The 12,882-nt window shown below is 37.3% G+C and overlaps 2 protein-coding genes across 2 annotated transcripts; both read left to right on the top strand.

Moving 5' to 3' along the window:
• The first annotated feature begins 221 nt into the window (after positions 1 to 221).
• On the top strand, positions 222 to 587 carry LOC141602062 (uncharacterized). Its single transcript, XM_074422371.1, has one exon. The coding sequence runs from the start codon at positions 222 to 224 to the stop codon at positions 585 to 587; it is 366 nt and encodes a 121-aa protein (XP_074278472.1).
• Positions 588 to 8,573: 7,986 nt separating this feature from the next.
• On the top strand, positions 8,574 to 12,654 carry LOC141602063 (uncharacterized). The gene is made up of 6 exons (XM_074422372.1): positions 8,574 to 8,800; positions 9,235 to 9,488; positions 10,381 to 10,633; positions 10,784 to 11,053; positions 11,186 to 11,648; positions 12,565 to 12,654. The coding sequence occupies exons 1-6, from the start codon at positions 8,574 to 8,576 to the stop codon at positions 12,652 to 12,654; spliced, it is 1,557 nt and encodes a 518-aa protein (XP_074278473.1).
• The last annotated feature ends 228 nt before the right edge of the window (positions 12,655 to 12,882 follow it).

Below are 12,882 nucleotides of genomic sequence, written 5' to 3' on the forward strand. Positions count from 1 at the left end.
GGGCTTCTGTGCACGATGGAACATAACACTGAGAAAGTCAAGCCCCCAGATATCCGCAAACCAATGGCCAAGCCGAGTCCAGCAACAAAATCATTGTGGAGAACCTCAGAAAACGGCTGGAAGAGTTGGGGGGAAAATGGGCAGATGAACTACCATTAGTACTCTGGTCAAACAGAACAATCTGCCCATTAGTACTCTGGTCAGACAGAACAACACCGAAAATGGCAACAGGCCAAACTCCATTTAGCCTCGTATATGGAGCAGAGGCAGTGATACCCTCAGAAGTCCTGGTGCCCACGCACAGATACGGCTGTCAGACGGCAGAGCAGAACAAGGTTGAAATGGCTAGGATCCTGGATACAGTTGATGAGCTGCGAGAAAGCGCCTACATACGTATGGCGTCGTATAAACAATCCGTAGCAAGGACATATAACAAAAATGTCAAGATCAGGACCCTTGAAGTGGGGGACCTCGTACTCAGAAGGGTATTCGAAAATACCAAGAACCACAAAGCAGGCAAGTTTGCCTACCAATGGGAAGGCCATATCAGGTCGAAAGCATTGTCAAGAATGGGGCATACAGGTTAATGACCATGCACGGTCAAATCTTGGATAAACCCTGGAACATTCGTCACTTGAAACGGTACTTTGTCTGATAAAGTGCCAAAACTTTAGTGTACAAAGGACCTTTCGAAAGTCCGTGAAGCAAAAAAAAAAAAAAGGAGGGCTTTAGTATATGCTTTAGGTATTAGTGTGTTTCAAAACACTTTTTTCTTTTGTTTTCCCTAGTTTTTCTTTTTTTCAAATAGAGTCGTTTTTAAACCAAGTAGTCCAGACCGTGGCTTCCTGGATCCAGGTGTTGCCCTGGAACACCATGAGATAGCACGAGGTAATTTGCACTACTTTGGACTTTATAATGCTTCTACGAAGAAAGGCTTTGGTACTAATGTTGGTTACTTGTTAGATGAAGAACACTTTGAGGGTCCAGCCCCTGCCATGTGAGGCTGCGAAGACGTTTATCTTAAGTCAAGCCACATGGAGAGCATACGCCGAGGTAGCGCGTAGGGTACGACATACTAAGACCACCCATACCTTAACGTTAATCTCAGTAATTCCATAGCTATGACGTAGAGCAAAAGGTGCACGCACGGAATTTCAAACGTCTGGAACCACAAGGAACGCAACATTCCTTGTTAGTCAGAAACAGTCAATGAAGGTACCTGAACAGCCTCAGGAGTTGCAGCAGCACCTTCACCAGTCTACTCCACCAGGATCTCCTCTACAGTCCCAGAGATAGCCCCAGAGATATCCATGGCAGTGAAATCAGGCTCCGGATTAGCAGCCTCAGCTTCAGGAGGGAACAGGACGCTCAGATCCATACCATTGAGAAACGCACGGGCAAACTCGGCCAGCTCCTCCTCCAGGTTCCAGGATGTGTGCCTCCCCTCAGTATAAGCACGGATGCAGTCAATCCGCCCCTTAAAAGCAGTGTAGGCTCCCACGTTTTTGGCTAGCTCAGCCATCTCTTCAGCACGGGCCTCTGCCTTTGTCAGCCCAGAAGTCAGAACGCAGTTAGCCTCCTGCGTCCTCGCCAGCTGGTCTTTGACTGCCTCCTTCTCCTTTTTGGCCGCATGGAGCTACTCCCTCAGTTTGGCACATGTAGCTGTAAGCTCCTTGTTCTTCCCCACAGAAGCCAGACACTCAGTCTTGGCCCTCTGCAGCATCTTGCGGAGATAGAGGGATGATTGGAGAGCATGCAATGAAGAAAACCATTAGTCAAGGAAGCACAGGGGAAGGGAAAGTAAGGAGCCAGTAAAGGAAGACTCACCAGGAAGCAATGTTCAGCAGCCAGGTCAGTCATCTCCTGGGGGGCAGTTGAATCAAATGCCCTGGAGCAAGCCGGAGTCAGGAGCCTCTCCAGTGCAGGCCAGTAGTTGGCATGATCAGCATCCCCAAAGTTAGCAGGGGGCGCAGCAGCAGCTCATCAGCATGGATAGGGGACCCAGGGGCGCGTGATATTGGAGTCACTTCGATAGGTTCTGGAGCAGGCCTTGAGGTGGATCTCTTTCTTGAGGAAGCAGGAGAGGTAAAGGAGTCAGCAGTTCTTTTCCTGGCTTGACGCATCAGGATCTCAGAAGCAGAGGGTTTAGCACTTCCTGCGGAGGCACCAGGACGCAAGAAATCATAATAGAGAACCAATGGGTAAGGAAGCTTCTAAAGATTAAAAGAGGATGTTTACCAGAAGACATGGTTTCTTCAGTGGCAGAATCGTCTAAACCAGAGAGCAGAAGGGGAAACAGTCTACGGTCTTCAGGGATGGAGAAAAGCTTGGCAACAGAGATTGCTTCGTCTTCATATTTCTCAGGGTTCTTGAGTTCTGCGTCAAATCAAAGAGTAAGAACAGTGAGCGACAGGGGCAATCAAAAATAGACATGCAAAATGTACTTACTCTTGGCAAAAACCCAGTGCTCGAACAAGTAATCAGCGTGGATGGGAAGGGATTCAAGCTTGACATATAAGAAATCCTCATACCACCCATCGTCCTTCCCTTTAGCCGCCGACTGGAGGAAGTTTTCAGTCTTCTCCACGGCCCTGAAGGTATATTGGCCATTCCCCAATGACCGACACTCGAACCTATGGGCCAGATCTAATAATCTAATCTTGGCGCCCATACTGTTGTTCAAAGCAACAGTAGACAAGAGAATCCTCCATGCATAGGGGGCAATTTGGGCCATGGGGAGAGAGTTCAGGCATATGAACTCTTGAATCATCGGGGGGAAGGGAAATTTAAGACCAAGGACGAAAGGGTAAGTGTACAAGCAGATCCACCCTTCACGAAAGGCGTCTGCTTTCTGACCGGGTTTGGGGATGAGGATCACCAGATCGTCACCTAGCCCAAGTAAAGCTTTGATCCTAGGGATGTCCTCTTGGGTTAGGTGAGAATCACCGGAGTGTGGTCTTTTGAGGACTCCTTGCGAAGGGAAGTCATCGTCCTCAATGAGGTAAATGGTGGCGGATGAAGATGACGTGAGACGAGTTTTAGCCATGACAAGTAAGGAAAGAGAAGCAGGAGTACCTGAAAAGACGGGAGGAGGCGGCGCTGACAGTGAGAGGACGTTGAAGAAGAAGGGTTTGGGGAGACGGGAATTTGAAGATTTTGAGGAAATAAAATGATGATGAAAGAGAAAAAGGGGGATGGGTGAGATTAAATAGGAGAGGGTAGTTGGGGTTTTGAAAAATGTGAACTGAAATGGAGTACGCAAGAAGTCACTCAACGATACACTGCAATTTCCCGCTCAAATAATTAGGGTTGCGCTTTCGCGGAAAATTGGGGGCAAACTGTTAGGCCCAAAATTTGGATATGGGCTGATCTGGGGCAGCAGGTCTGGGAGCATTGCGGGACGCAGGATATCAGGGAGCCAGGGTGACAGCATCAGCATGTGGCGCAGAATGTGGGCTTTAATCCGCGTAGAAGAAGCACATGAGGACTCTATCACTTGCCATATCCGGAGAAACAAAGTCCTACTCCGCGCCAAATTAGGAATACTTGGGAAAGAAGTAAGAAACCCTAGATGAATGAGCTCTACTATATAAGGGGCCTCAAGGCAAGATAGAAAGATCATCGAAAAATATAAGAAATATACCCTAGCATTCATCGCAAAATACACGAACTGTACTTCCTCCCGAATTATAGTGAAAATCTTGGTGGGATTCCGTCTCCCCCCGCGGTTGTTTCCCACATCGGGTTTTCCGCGTCACCAAAATTGTTTGTGTTCTTTTCTTATAACGCACATTCCGATCAGCATACAGAAAACAATTAAATCGCAATACGGACCTAACGCTAAGACCGCTTTAACCCTAAATTGGTAGAAATTTACCAAAACAATTACATAATTCAAAAATTATATAAATAAAAAATATGACAATCATAAATATAATGCAGCATTATAATATGTATGAACATGCGTAATTTTATGCTAAATCGCCTTTTTAAGAGCCAATATCGTATATTACATCGGTTTTTATGGATTTGCGTGATTTAACTTATTAAAATCACAATATGATACATAAATTCATATTTATGTTCAAGTTAATTACCCTAACCATCTTAGGTCTAAAAACTTAGTCTTCACTAACATTTTGACAATAATTCAACTTGATTTCTTAATATTGTTCATAATGGACCCAAAAATAAAATTTTATATTATAAACTCCAAATTAAATTATAAAAATTTCAAATAATTTCAAAATTTTAAATTCAAACTCATGAATATTCTGGAAAAATACTATGATACTCATAATGTTCAAAACTTAGGTTAAAAATTTCGAAATGTTTTGAGAAAAACATCGTTGCGGTTTATTGGTTTTATCAAATATGACCATTAAAATATGAGATAATTAATTTTAATTAAATTTTCACTTTTAGATCTGAAAAAGTGAGATAAAATGCAACATTGGATGTTTTTCTTAAGTCATGAAATATGTTTTAGCATTATAGGCTAATTTAAGTCACTATTTATTGAATTTTTACTCAAAAATTCATAAATCATGCATAAGACGTTCAATCCGTCTAAGATTTTTACACACACTGAGTACAAATGCATGTGACAACATATTAAATTTTCATGACCAGATACAAAATTTAACTCATATTAACCTAATAAACCCTTTAAATTCGATTTTGACTTATAAAATCCATATTTTATGTAAAATAATTTAGTTTTTCACGAAATTTAACATACAACCAGTAGATAATATATGTGAAATCATATCCAAAAATCACTAAAAAATTAGAAGTTTAGCTATTTTTCGTGTTATATGCGAGATCCTGGCAAGATCCTGGCAAGATGTACAAAATCAAGTCTAAGGAAATGGCTGAAAAGAAAATAGTCGATATTACAGGAATCCGATTGGTTTAGTTGATAATCCATATCTTTTAAGTTTCAGTCACAATCTTTGATTGCCTTATTGTTGGCCTACAATCTGACATTATAGGCAATTTTCTCCGAGTAACTATCCTCTCTATAATTTTCATCTCCACTTCGAGTACTACAGAGAATAATAAGTATTCCTAAGTACACAACATCTTAAATGTTGATAGTTAGATGAGTCGCAACAAAACGATACCAACAAAAATCCGAGACAATATAATTAAATTCATATATATATTTGATTTAATACTCGAGAAACAACAGTATTTCATAATCAAACAGAAGAATTTCATAATCAATTAGTTTGTGTATGATTGGAATTGTAGCTGGGTTTGGGAAGATGATGATGTAGGGATTGGAGTGTTAAAGGTTTAAAGTAGAAAAAAAAGTTACGAATTTTAATTTGAGGTCAGGAAAATGAAGATGAAAGAAGAGAGAAAATGACGGGAGCAAAAGTTTGGAAGAGTAGAGTTAGATTTGTTTTTTTTATTACTATTAGATATTTAGATGCAATCTCAGCGGTCTATTTTTTTTATATATATATATAGGTCATTCCAAATCTTTTCATTTAGCCCAAAATACTTTCTCTCACTAAAATATTAAATCATACAATAGCCCAATTACACACTCTCTCTCTAAAATATACAAACAAAATTATTTTCCTGAAAATTCTTCAACAAGCAAGCTCTCGTTCGTTCAACGGAAATTCTTCAGCAAAGCTCATCAATTTGTTCATCGATTGTTCGTGGATTTCATCAAAACAACATTCAACAACGTTGATTCAAGTAATTTCAGAAGAAAAATCGATTAATCTCCAGGTAATTTCATAATTTTGATCAAAATTGAGTATATTCATACAATTCTGTCAATTCACTCATAAATTCATGATATCAGGTTCGAATTTGATCAAATTGAACGATTTTGTAAATAGAACGTTCGAATTTGACTAATATTTTGAACGATTTCCTTTTTCTCGCGATTTCGTACTACTTACTAAATTGTTTTTGACGATTTTGCTGCTCTGATTGCTATGGAGATTGTAGATATCACAATGACTGATGATAATAGTGTTATTGAATCAGGTATATCGTTTTTTATGTAATTTTTGTAAAATCTCATGTTTTCTGATTCAATTTGTATTTGTCAAAATTTCTGCTCGATTATTATGGAATATATGGATCGATATTGTATTTCATTTTTTTTGCAAGGTTTAGTTTATGAATTGAGTTGAATGTGTGAATCTTACGACCTAATTGAGTGGATTTTGCTGTTTGGTGAATCTCATACCTTATTTTGTGAATCTCAAACCTAGTTTAGTGAATCTTAGAGCTTGTTTTATGAAACTTGGTCATCATAAATTGTTAGAATCACCTTTGCTGCACTTTTACTTATTTTGTGAATCTTAGACCTTATTTTGTGAATCTTAGACCTTACTCAGTGAATCTTACCAAATGATGATAGTGTGATAATTAAATAAAACTTAAAAATCTTCACCAATTTTTTTTTAAAATTATTTGAACTAATAATCTGATACTTTATTTAGTGAATCTCGGACTTTATTTGGTGAATCTCAGCCTTTATTTAGTGAATCTTGGGCCTTATTTTGTGAATCTCTGTTGTTAAACGTGTTGGAATATATGTCCCCCGACAATAATGCGATCACAATTGTCGATCATATTGATCACATATTTAAATCTCATTACAAGAATACGAAAGGGATGATACATTACATATATAGTCAACTGGTCCACACATATCGGTAATGATTGGCTGGCTAGAGTTTGACATTACTGTCGTGCGACGGTGGTGATCAGTTGATCCCTTGAGGTCACACCTAAAGGACAATTCCCTTAATTGAAAAGGTTAATTAATTGTATGTCGATACAGATTAATTAATTCCTTAAAATTAAACAAATTATTGTCATAAGAGAGAAAAATGACATCTTATTATAATGTGATTAAATAAGATTTTATTTAGTAAATTAAGAAGTTATATTACTAAAATTAATCGGTGTTTGCGAAACACGCGAGATGAGAATGATAAGTTAGTCATAATTACAAGATGTTGTGAATTATACTAACTAGTATTTAAATGGCCATTTTATGTGAAAGTAATTTTGAATTACTAGTCAATTTGTTAAATGTGATTTATTTAATTTGTAAATGATATTTAATTTGTTAAATATGCATTTTAAATTAAAACATGACATAAGACATGTCACATGACACATGACATACAATTGTACAATTGGCAAAAATAAAATGGACTATATTACACATATAAACCGAAAATTGGTGAGCAATGGGAGAAGTTTTGTCTTTTTCCATTTGTCTTATTCATTTGTCTAATATGCTTGATAGTGACATGTATATGGACAAAGGCTTACACAATTGGTCTTGTGAAGACAAAAAGGAAAAAGATAGAGAGCCTAATAGCTCCCTACCCCACCGGTTTTGTGCATGCACAATTGAGAGATTTTCTCAATTTTTATCATTCTTCTTATGTTTTATGAAAAACACTACCTTCTCTCTCTTGTTCTTCATAAAATTCATTTTTATGAATCTAATTTGTATAAATCAAACACTAATAATACTAGTAGTAGTATATGAGTATTAGTAACCGATTTTAAGGTAAATCACATTACAAATATTTTGTACATGTTAGTTTGTGAGATTTTGGGATAGTCTTGGGTGCTACTTATTGGAGGGCTTCTATTTTGAAGTCATGAATGTTCATCCATTATTGGAAAGCTCAATAACTAACAAGAAGGAGATCTTGTTGGTGCCCATAAACGACCGAAATTATAGATGGTGAGAAATCGATTTTCTTATCTCTTCTTATTTAGTTTTCATGCATAAGATCTAAATTAATTTTATGACTAAATTAATTTGTAACATATAAGAATATGTTGTATAATGAGATATAGATTTCTAACAAAACGTTACTGATGTAATTTATTTATTTCTTTTTGTGTGAAGCAGAGACCGTAGTTTGTGAAACTAGAAGGTTATTTTGTGAAACTTAACTAATATATACAACCTGGGTAAGATTAAAAACTGAACTAATAAACTGAACCAAAAAGTGAACTTGTGAATCTTAGTCCTTGTATTTGTGAATCCTAGAGCTCTTTTTGTGAACCCTTTAGGAATGACCTATTCTGCTCTCTTCCTTGCTCAGATAATATCCTCAGACTTTATTTGTGAATCACAGACCTTATTTAGTGAATCTTAAACCTTGTTTTGTGAATGTGAGGTGTGACTTTGTGGATCGTTTATCTTCTTAGGTATTGATTCAAATGTCAACAACAACTCACAGTGTAGTGTGACGCCTCGTGTCGGTTGTGGTGAGGTTCCTTGCTCTAATGTTGGTTCTCGTCAGGATAGTGAGGGTTCTACTGCTGTCTTAACAACCCCTACAATGCCAACTATTTCCACACCAACTACTTTGGTAACTTACATACCGGGTGGCACTGAGCAATGGATAAGTAGGATTGAAGAGAAGTTTACACCCGTGCTTGGCAAAACATTTGTGGACTTAGAGTCAACAATGTTGTTCTATAAAATTTATGCTATTGCTTGTGGGTTTGAAGCAAGGAAGTCTTCAACTAAGAGGTTTAAAGATGGTATTATTCGAACAAAATGCATGGTTTGTCATCGTCAAGGTTTTAATAACAGGAAAAATCGTCCTCGCAAAGCTGATGCAAAAACAACAACTGTTGAAACTGGTGACAAAACAAAAGCTGGTGCAATAAGTGCAAGTAGAAAAACAAAAACTGCTAAAACCAGTACGAAAAAGAGTGGAGTTGCAGGTGCAGGTGAAGCTGAGAGTTCCAATAAGCAAAGTGGTACAAGAATAACTAAAATTAAAAGGTGGGTTGTGAAGCAATGATAAAATTCATGTTCCATGAAAAGATGTACAAGATTGAACAATTCCGTGAGGGTCACAATCACCCAGTGACGCCTGTCAAAAATAGGGAATTTGAGAAACTTGCTCTTAATATAAATTAACTGAAAGAATATCATAAGCAATTGATTATCCAAAATTTGAGATTGAATGTCGGGGCTAGTTTAACATACAAATTATGCAAGGAACAAGCAAAGGGTTTCGAAAATGTTGGAGCTACCCTTACGCATTTCAAGAATTTCCAAAGGGAAGTAAAGTGTCTACTTAATGGCAAGGATGGACATATGTTCATCTCTCGTTTAGAAACCCTCCGAGAAACAAAAGGGTTGGTATTTTCATATGAAACAGATGATGACAGTGCTTTGACAAGAATTTTTTGGACAAATGCGGATTCCATCAGATGTTACGCATTGTTTGGTGATGCTATTTCATTCGATCCAACCTATGGAACGAACAAAAATAACATGAAATTTGCACCTTTCACTGGCATTGACAATCACAAAAAGTCAATAACATTTGGATGCGTGCTTTTAGATCAAGAAGATGATGACTCATTTATTTGGGCATTTCAGCAGTTCCTGAAAGCAATGGGTGGCAAAGAACCCAATTACATCATCAGTGACCAAGATGCCGGAATAATAAATGCAGTTCCAGGTGTGTTTGGAATATCTTACTTTTGTGAAACTGGTTATTTATTTGGTGAATCTAGGAACATTATTCGTGAATCTTGAAGTTTATTTTGTGAATCATAGAGTGTGTTTTGTGAAAGTTAGATCTTGATTTGTAAAACACAAAGCTAATATTGTTAAACTTGGTCATAAGTTGTTGAAATTGCCTATTTTGTTATTTCTCTTATCTTGTGAATCCGAGACATTGTTTTGTGAATCTCAAACCTTATCTTGAGAATCTCAGACCGTATCTTGTGAATCTCAGACCTTGTTCAGTGAATCTTTGGGCTTGTTATGTGAAACTTGGTCATGGTTTAAAATCATCTATTTTACTCTTAATTTTGTGAATCTCAAACCTTATCTTGTGAATCTCAGACCTTGTTCAGTGAATCTTTGGGCTTGTTATGTGAAACTTGGTCGTGGTTTAAAATCATCTATCAGTCTCTTAATTTTGTGAATCTCAGACCTTATCTTGTGAATGTCAGACCTTGTTCAGTGAATCTTAGGGCTTGTTATGTGAAACTTGGTCGTGGTTTAAAATCATCTATTTTGCTCTTAATTTTGTGAATCTCAGACGCTATCTTGTGAATCTCAGACCTTATTCAGTGAATCTCAGGGCTTGTTATGTGAAATTTGGTCGTGGTTTAAAATAATCTATTTTGCTCTTAATTTTGTGAATCTCAGACCTTATCTTGTGAATCTCAGACCTTGTTCAGTGAATCTTTGGGCTTGTTATGTGACACACAAAGCTAATATTCTTAAACTTGGTCATAAGTTATTGAAATTTCCTATATTGTTATTTCTCTTATCTTGTGAATCTGAGACCTTGTTTAGTGAATCTTAGAGCTTGATTTGTGACCAAAGATCTCTGACAATAGATAATGTGGATTTTATGACTTACAGCCGTGTTCAAAAAAGTAAGATATTAGCAAGATATCGCTTTTGCATGTGGCACATTATGAAGAAAGTAACAGACAAGGTTGAGAGCACAATTTGCAAAGAGACTGATTTCTTAAGTCGTCTGAACAATGTTGTCTGGAACGAGGACTTGGAGCCTGAGGAATTTGAAGAGAATTGGGCTAAGGTCATTAGCGAGTTTTCGTTAGAAGAAAATAAATGGTTGACTGACAAGTTTGCGGAATGAGATCAGTGGATACCCGCTTATTTCAGGAATGTGCCGATGGGCAACATTTTAAAAACCACAAAAAGATCAGAGAGTTCGAATAGCTTCTTCAAGAGATTTGAAAATAAATATGGGACTCTTGTAAAATTTTGGATTAGATTTGAGAGTGCCATGGACCAACAAAGGCACAATCTAAAGCTTCTTGAAGCACAGAGCCACAACTCAATGCCTGAAACCCTATTCAGGTCAAACTGGGAAGCCCATGCAGTGAAGGTCTATACACATGAAGTGTTCTTTGACTTCCAAGAGGAGGTTAAATTTTCGGTAAATGCGTGTAGTGTTTGTGGATACACCCCACTAGATCCAGTAACTAACTTTGAAGTTTCAATTGTTGAGGACGCGAACAAGCGAAAGAGATATGCAGTTGAGTACAATAGGAGAACAATGGATGTCCGTTGTGAATGTAAATTGTTTGAAAGGAAAGGTATCTTATGCAACCACATCTTTTGGATTTGCTCGGGAAAGTTTAAGGAAATTCCTGAGAATTACATTTTGCGTAGGTGGAGTAAGAATGCACTCAGAAACCCGGTTTATGATTTGAACGAAAATCTACTGGAAAACAATGATCTTACTGGTAATAGTAAATTTGGAATGTCTCGGGTGTGGTCTGAGATTTACGCAACTGTTGGTATGCTCAAAAGAGAAGAAGAAGAGTCAGATATGAGAGAGTTTGCCAAGCTAATAAAAGAATTCCGAGAGAAGTTGGAGCCAAACCCAAAACCTTGGACCAAAGAACAAGAATTGGAGACCCTTCTCAACTGCAAGGCTCCAAAAGAAATCAAGATCTTACCACCTAAAGCTTCTAGAAACAAAGGTAGTGGTAAAAGGATGGTGAGCAGCAAAAATAAGGCAATTATGAAGGCAAAAAAACTGAAAAGGTTGTGTGCTAAGTGTAAACGCATGTCACACCACGATAAAAGAAATTGTCCAAATGAGTTTGCAGAGCATCCTCCTGAGAATCAAGTATGTATAATTCTACTCTTATCTTTCCATTTTAGTATTGCTTGAAAACGCAACTACTATTGTCTACTAATTCTTTTTTTTTTCTAAAAAAAAGTATCTAATTAAAGGTTTGATTCTTCACATAGGGAGAAACATCGGAAGAAGAGGAAGAAGAGGAAGAGGTCGAGAATGAAGAATGATGTAATGGAGTAATGGAGTATTCTTAAGCAACGAGAATAGAGATGACGATTGAAGAAGACAAGTTTTAAGCTCGTTTTATTTTTGTCAATGTTGTGAATCCTATGAATCCTGGACTTTATTTTGTGAAACTGGAACGTAGAATTGTGAAACTTGGTTCTGAATCTAGCATCAAGCGGTTTTATCATTTCAGACCTTGTTCAGTGAATCTTGTGAATCTCAGACCTTGTTCAGTGAATCTTAGGGCTTGTTCTGTGAAACTTGGTCGTGGTTTAAAATCATCTATTTTGCTCTTAATTTTGTGAATCTCAGACCTTATCTTGTGAATCTCATACCTTGTTCAGTGAATCTTAGGGCTTGTTCTGTGAAACTTGGTTGTGGTTTAAAATCATCTATTTTGCTCTTAATTTTGTGAATCTCAGACCTTATCTTGTGAATCTCAGACCTTGTTCAGTGAATCTTAGGGCTTGTTCTGTGAAACTTGGTCTCAGACCTTATCTTGTGAATCTCAGACCTTGTTCAGTGAATCTTAGGGCTTGTTCTGTGAAACTTGGGCGTGGTTTAAAATCATCTATTTTGCTCTTAATTTTGTGAATCTCAGACCTTATCTTGTGAATCTCAGACCTTTTGCTCAACTCATTGACAATGTCAATGTCAAACTTGGTCATGGTTTAAAATCATCTACTTTACAACTATCAAATATCTTTACAAGACTTGATGAAGGCAACAATCTTTACAGGAGGCTCGACCCACTTTTGCTCAACTCAATGTCAATGTCAATGTCAAATTAGCTCAAATTGCTCAACTCAATGTCAAATTAACTACATAAGTCACATAAGTGACCCTGAAAAATTATTACGACTTTACAAATATCAAATATCTTTACAAGAGTTGATTAAGGCAACAATCTTTACAGGAGCCTCGACCCACTTTTGCATATTATGACTTCACGGACAATTGTCTGCTTTAATTAAACACCTATATAACCAAAAACAAGTACAATCGACTTATTTACGAAATATTCGCCAAAGTTATGAAGAAATGAACTTCACATCAT

This window comes from Silene latifolia, chromosome 9 (genome assembly GCF_048544455.1).
Source record: "Silene latifolia isolate original U9 population chromosome 9, ASM4854445v1, whole genome shotgun sequence".
Lineage (NCBI taxonomy): Eukaryota > Viridiplantae > Streptophyta > Magnoliopsida > Caryophyllales > Caryophyllaceae > Silene > Silene latifolia.

Excerpts from the sequence above, each read along its gene's own strand:
- LOC141602062 (XM_074422371.1), top strand. The coding sequence starts at position 222 with ATGGCAACAGGCCAAACTCCATTTAGCCTCGTATATGGAGCAGAGGCA.
- LOC141602063 (XM_074422372.1), top strand. The coding sequence starts at position 8,574 with ATGGTTTGTCATCGTCAAGGTTTTAATAACAGGAAAAATCGTCCTCGC. Across the intron at positions 9,489-10,380 it reads AATAATAAATGCAGTTCCAG|ATAATGTGGATTTTATGACT; the intron begins GTGTGTTTGGAA and ends CTCTGACAATAG. Across the intron at positions 11,649-12,564 it reads AGCATCCTCCTGAGAATCAA|GAGGCTCGACCCACTTTTGC; the intron begins GTATGTATAATT and ends CAATCTTTACAG.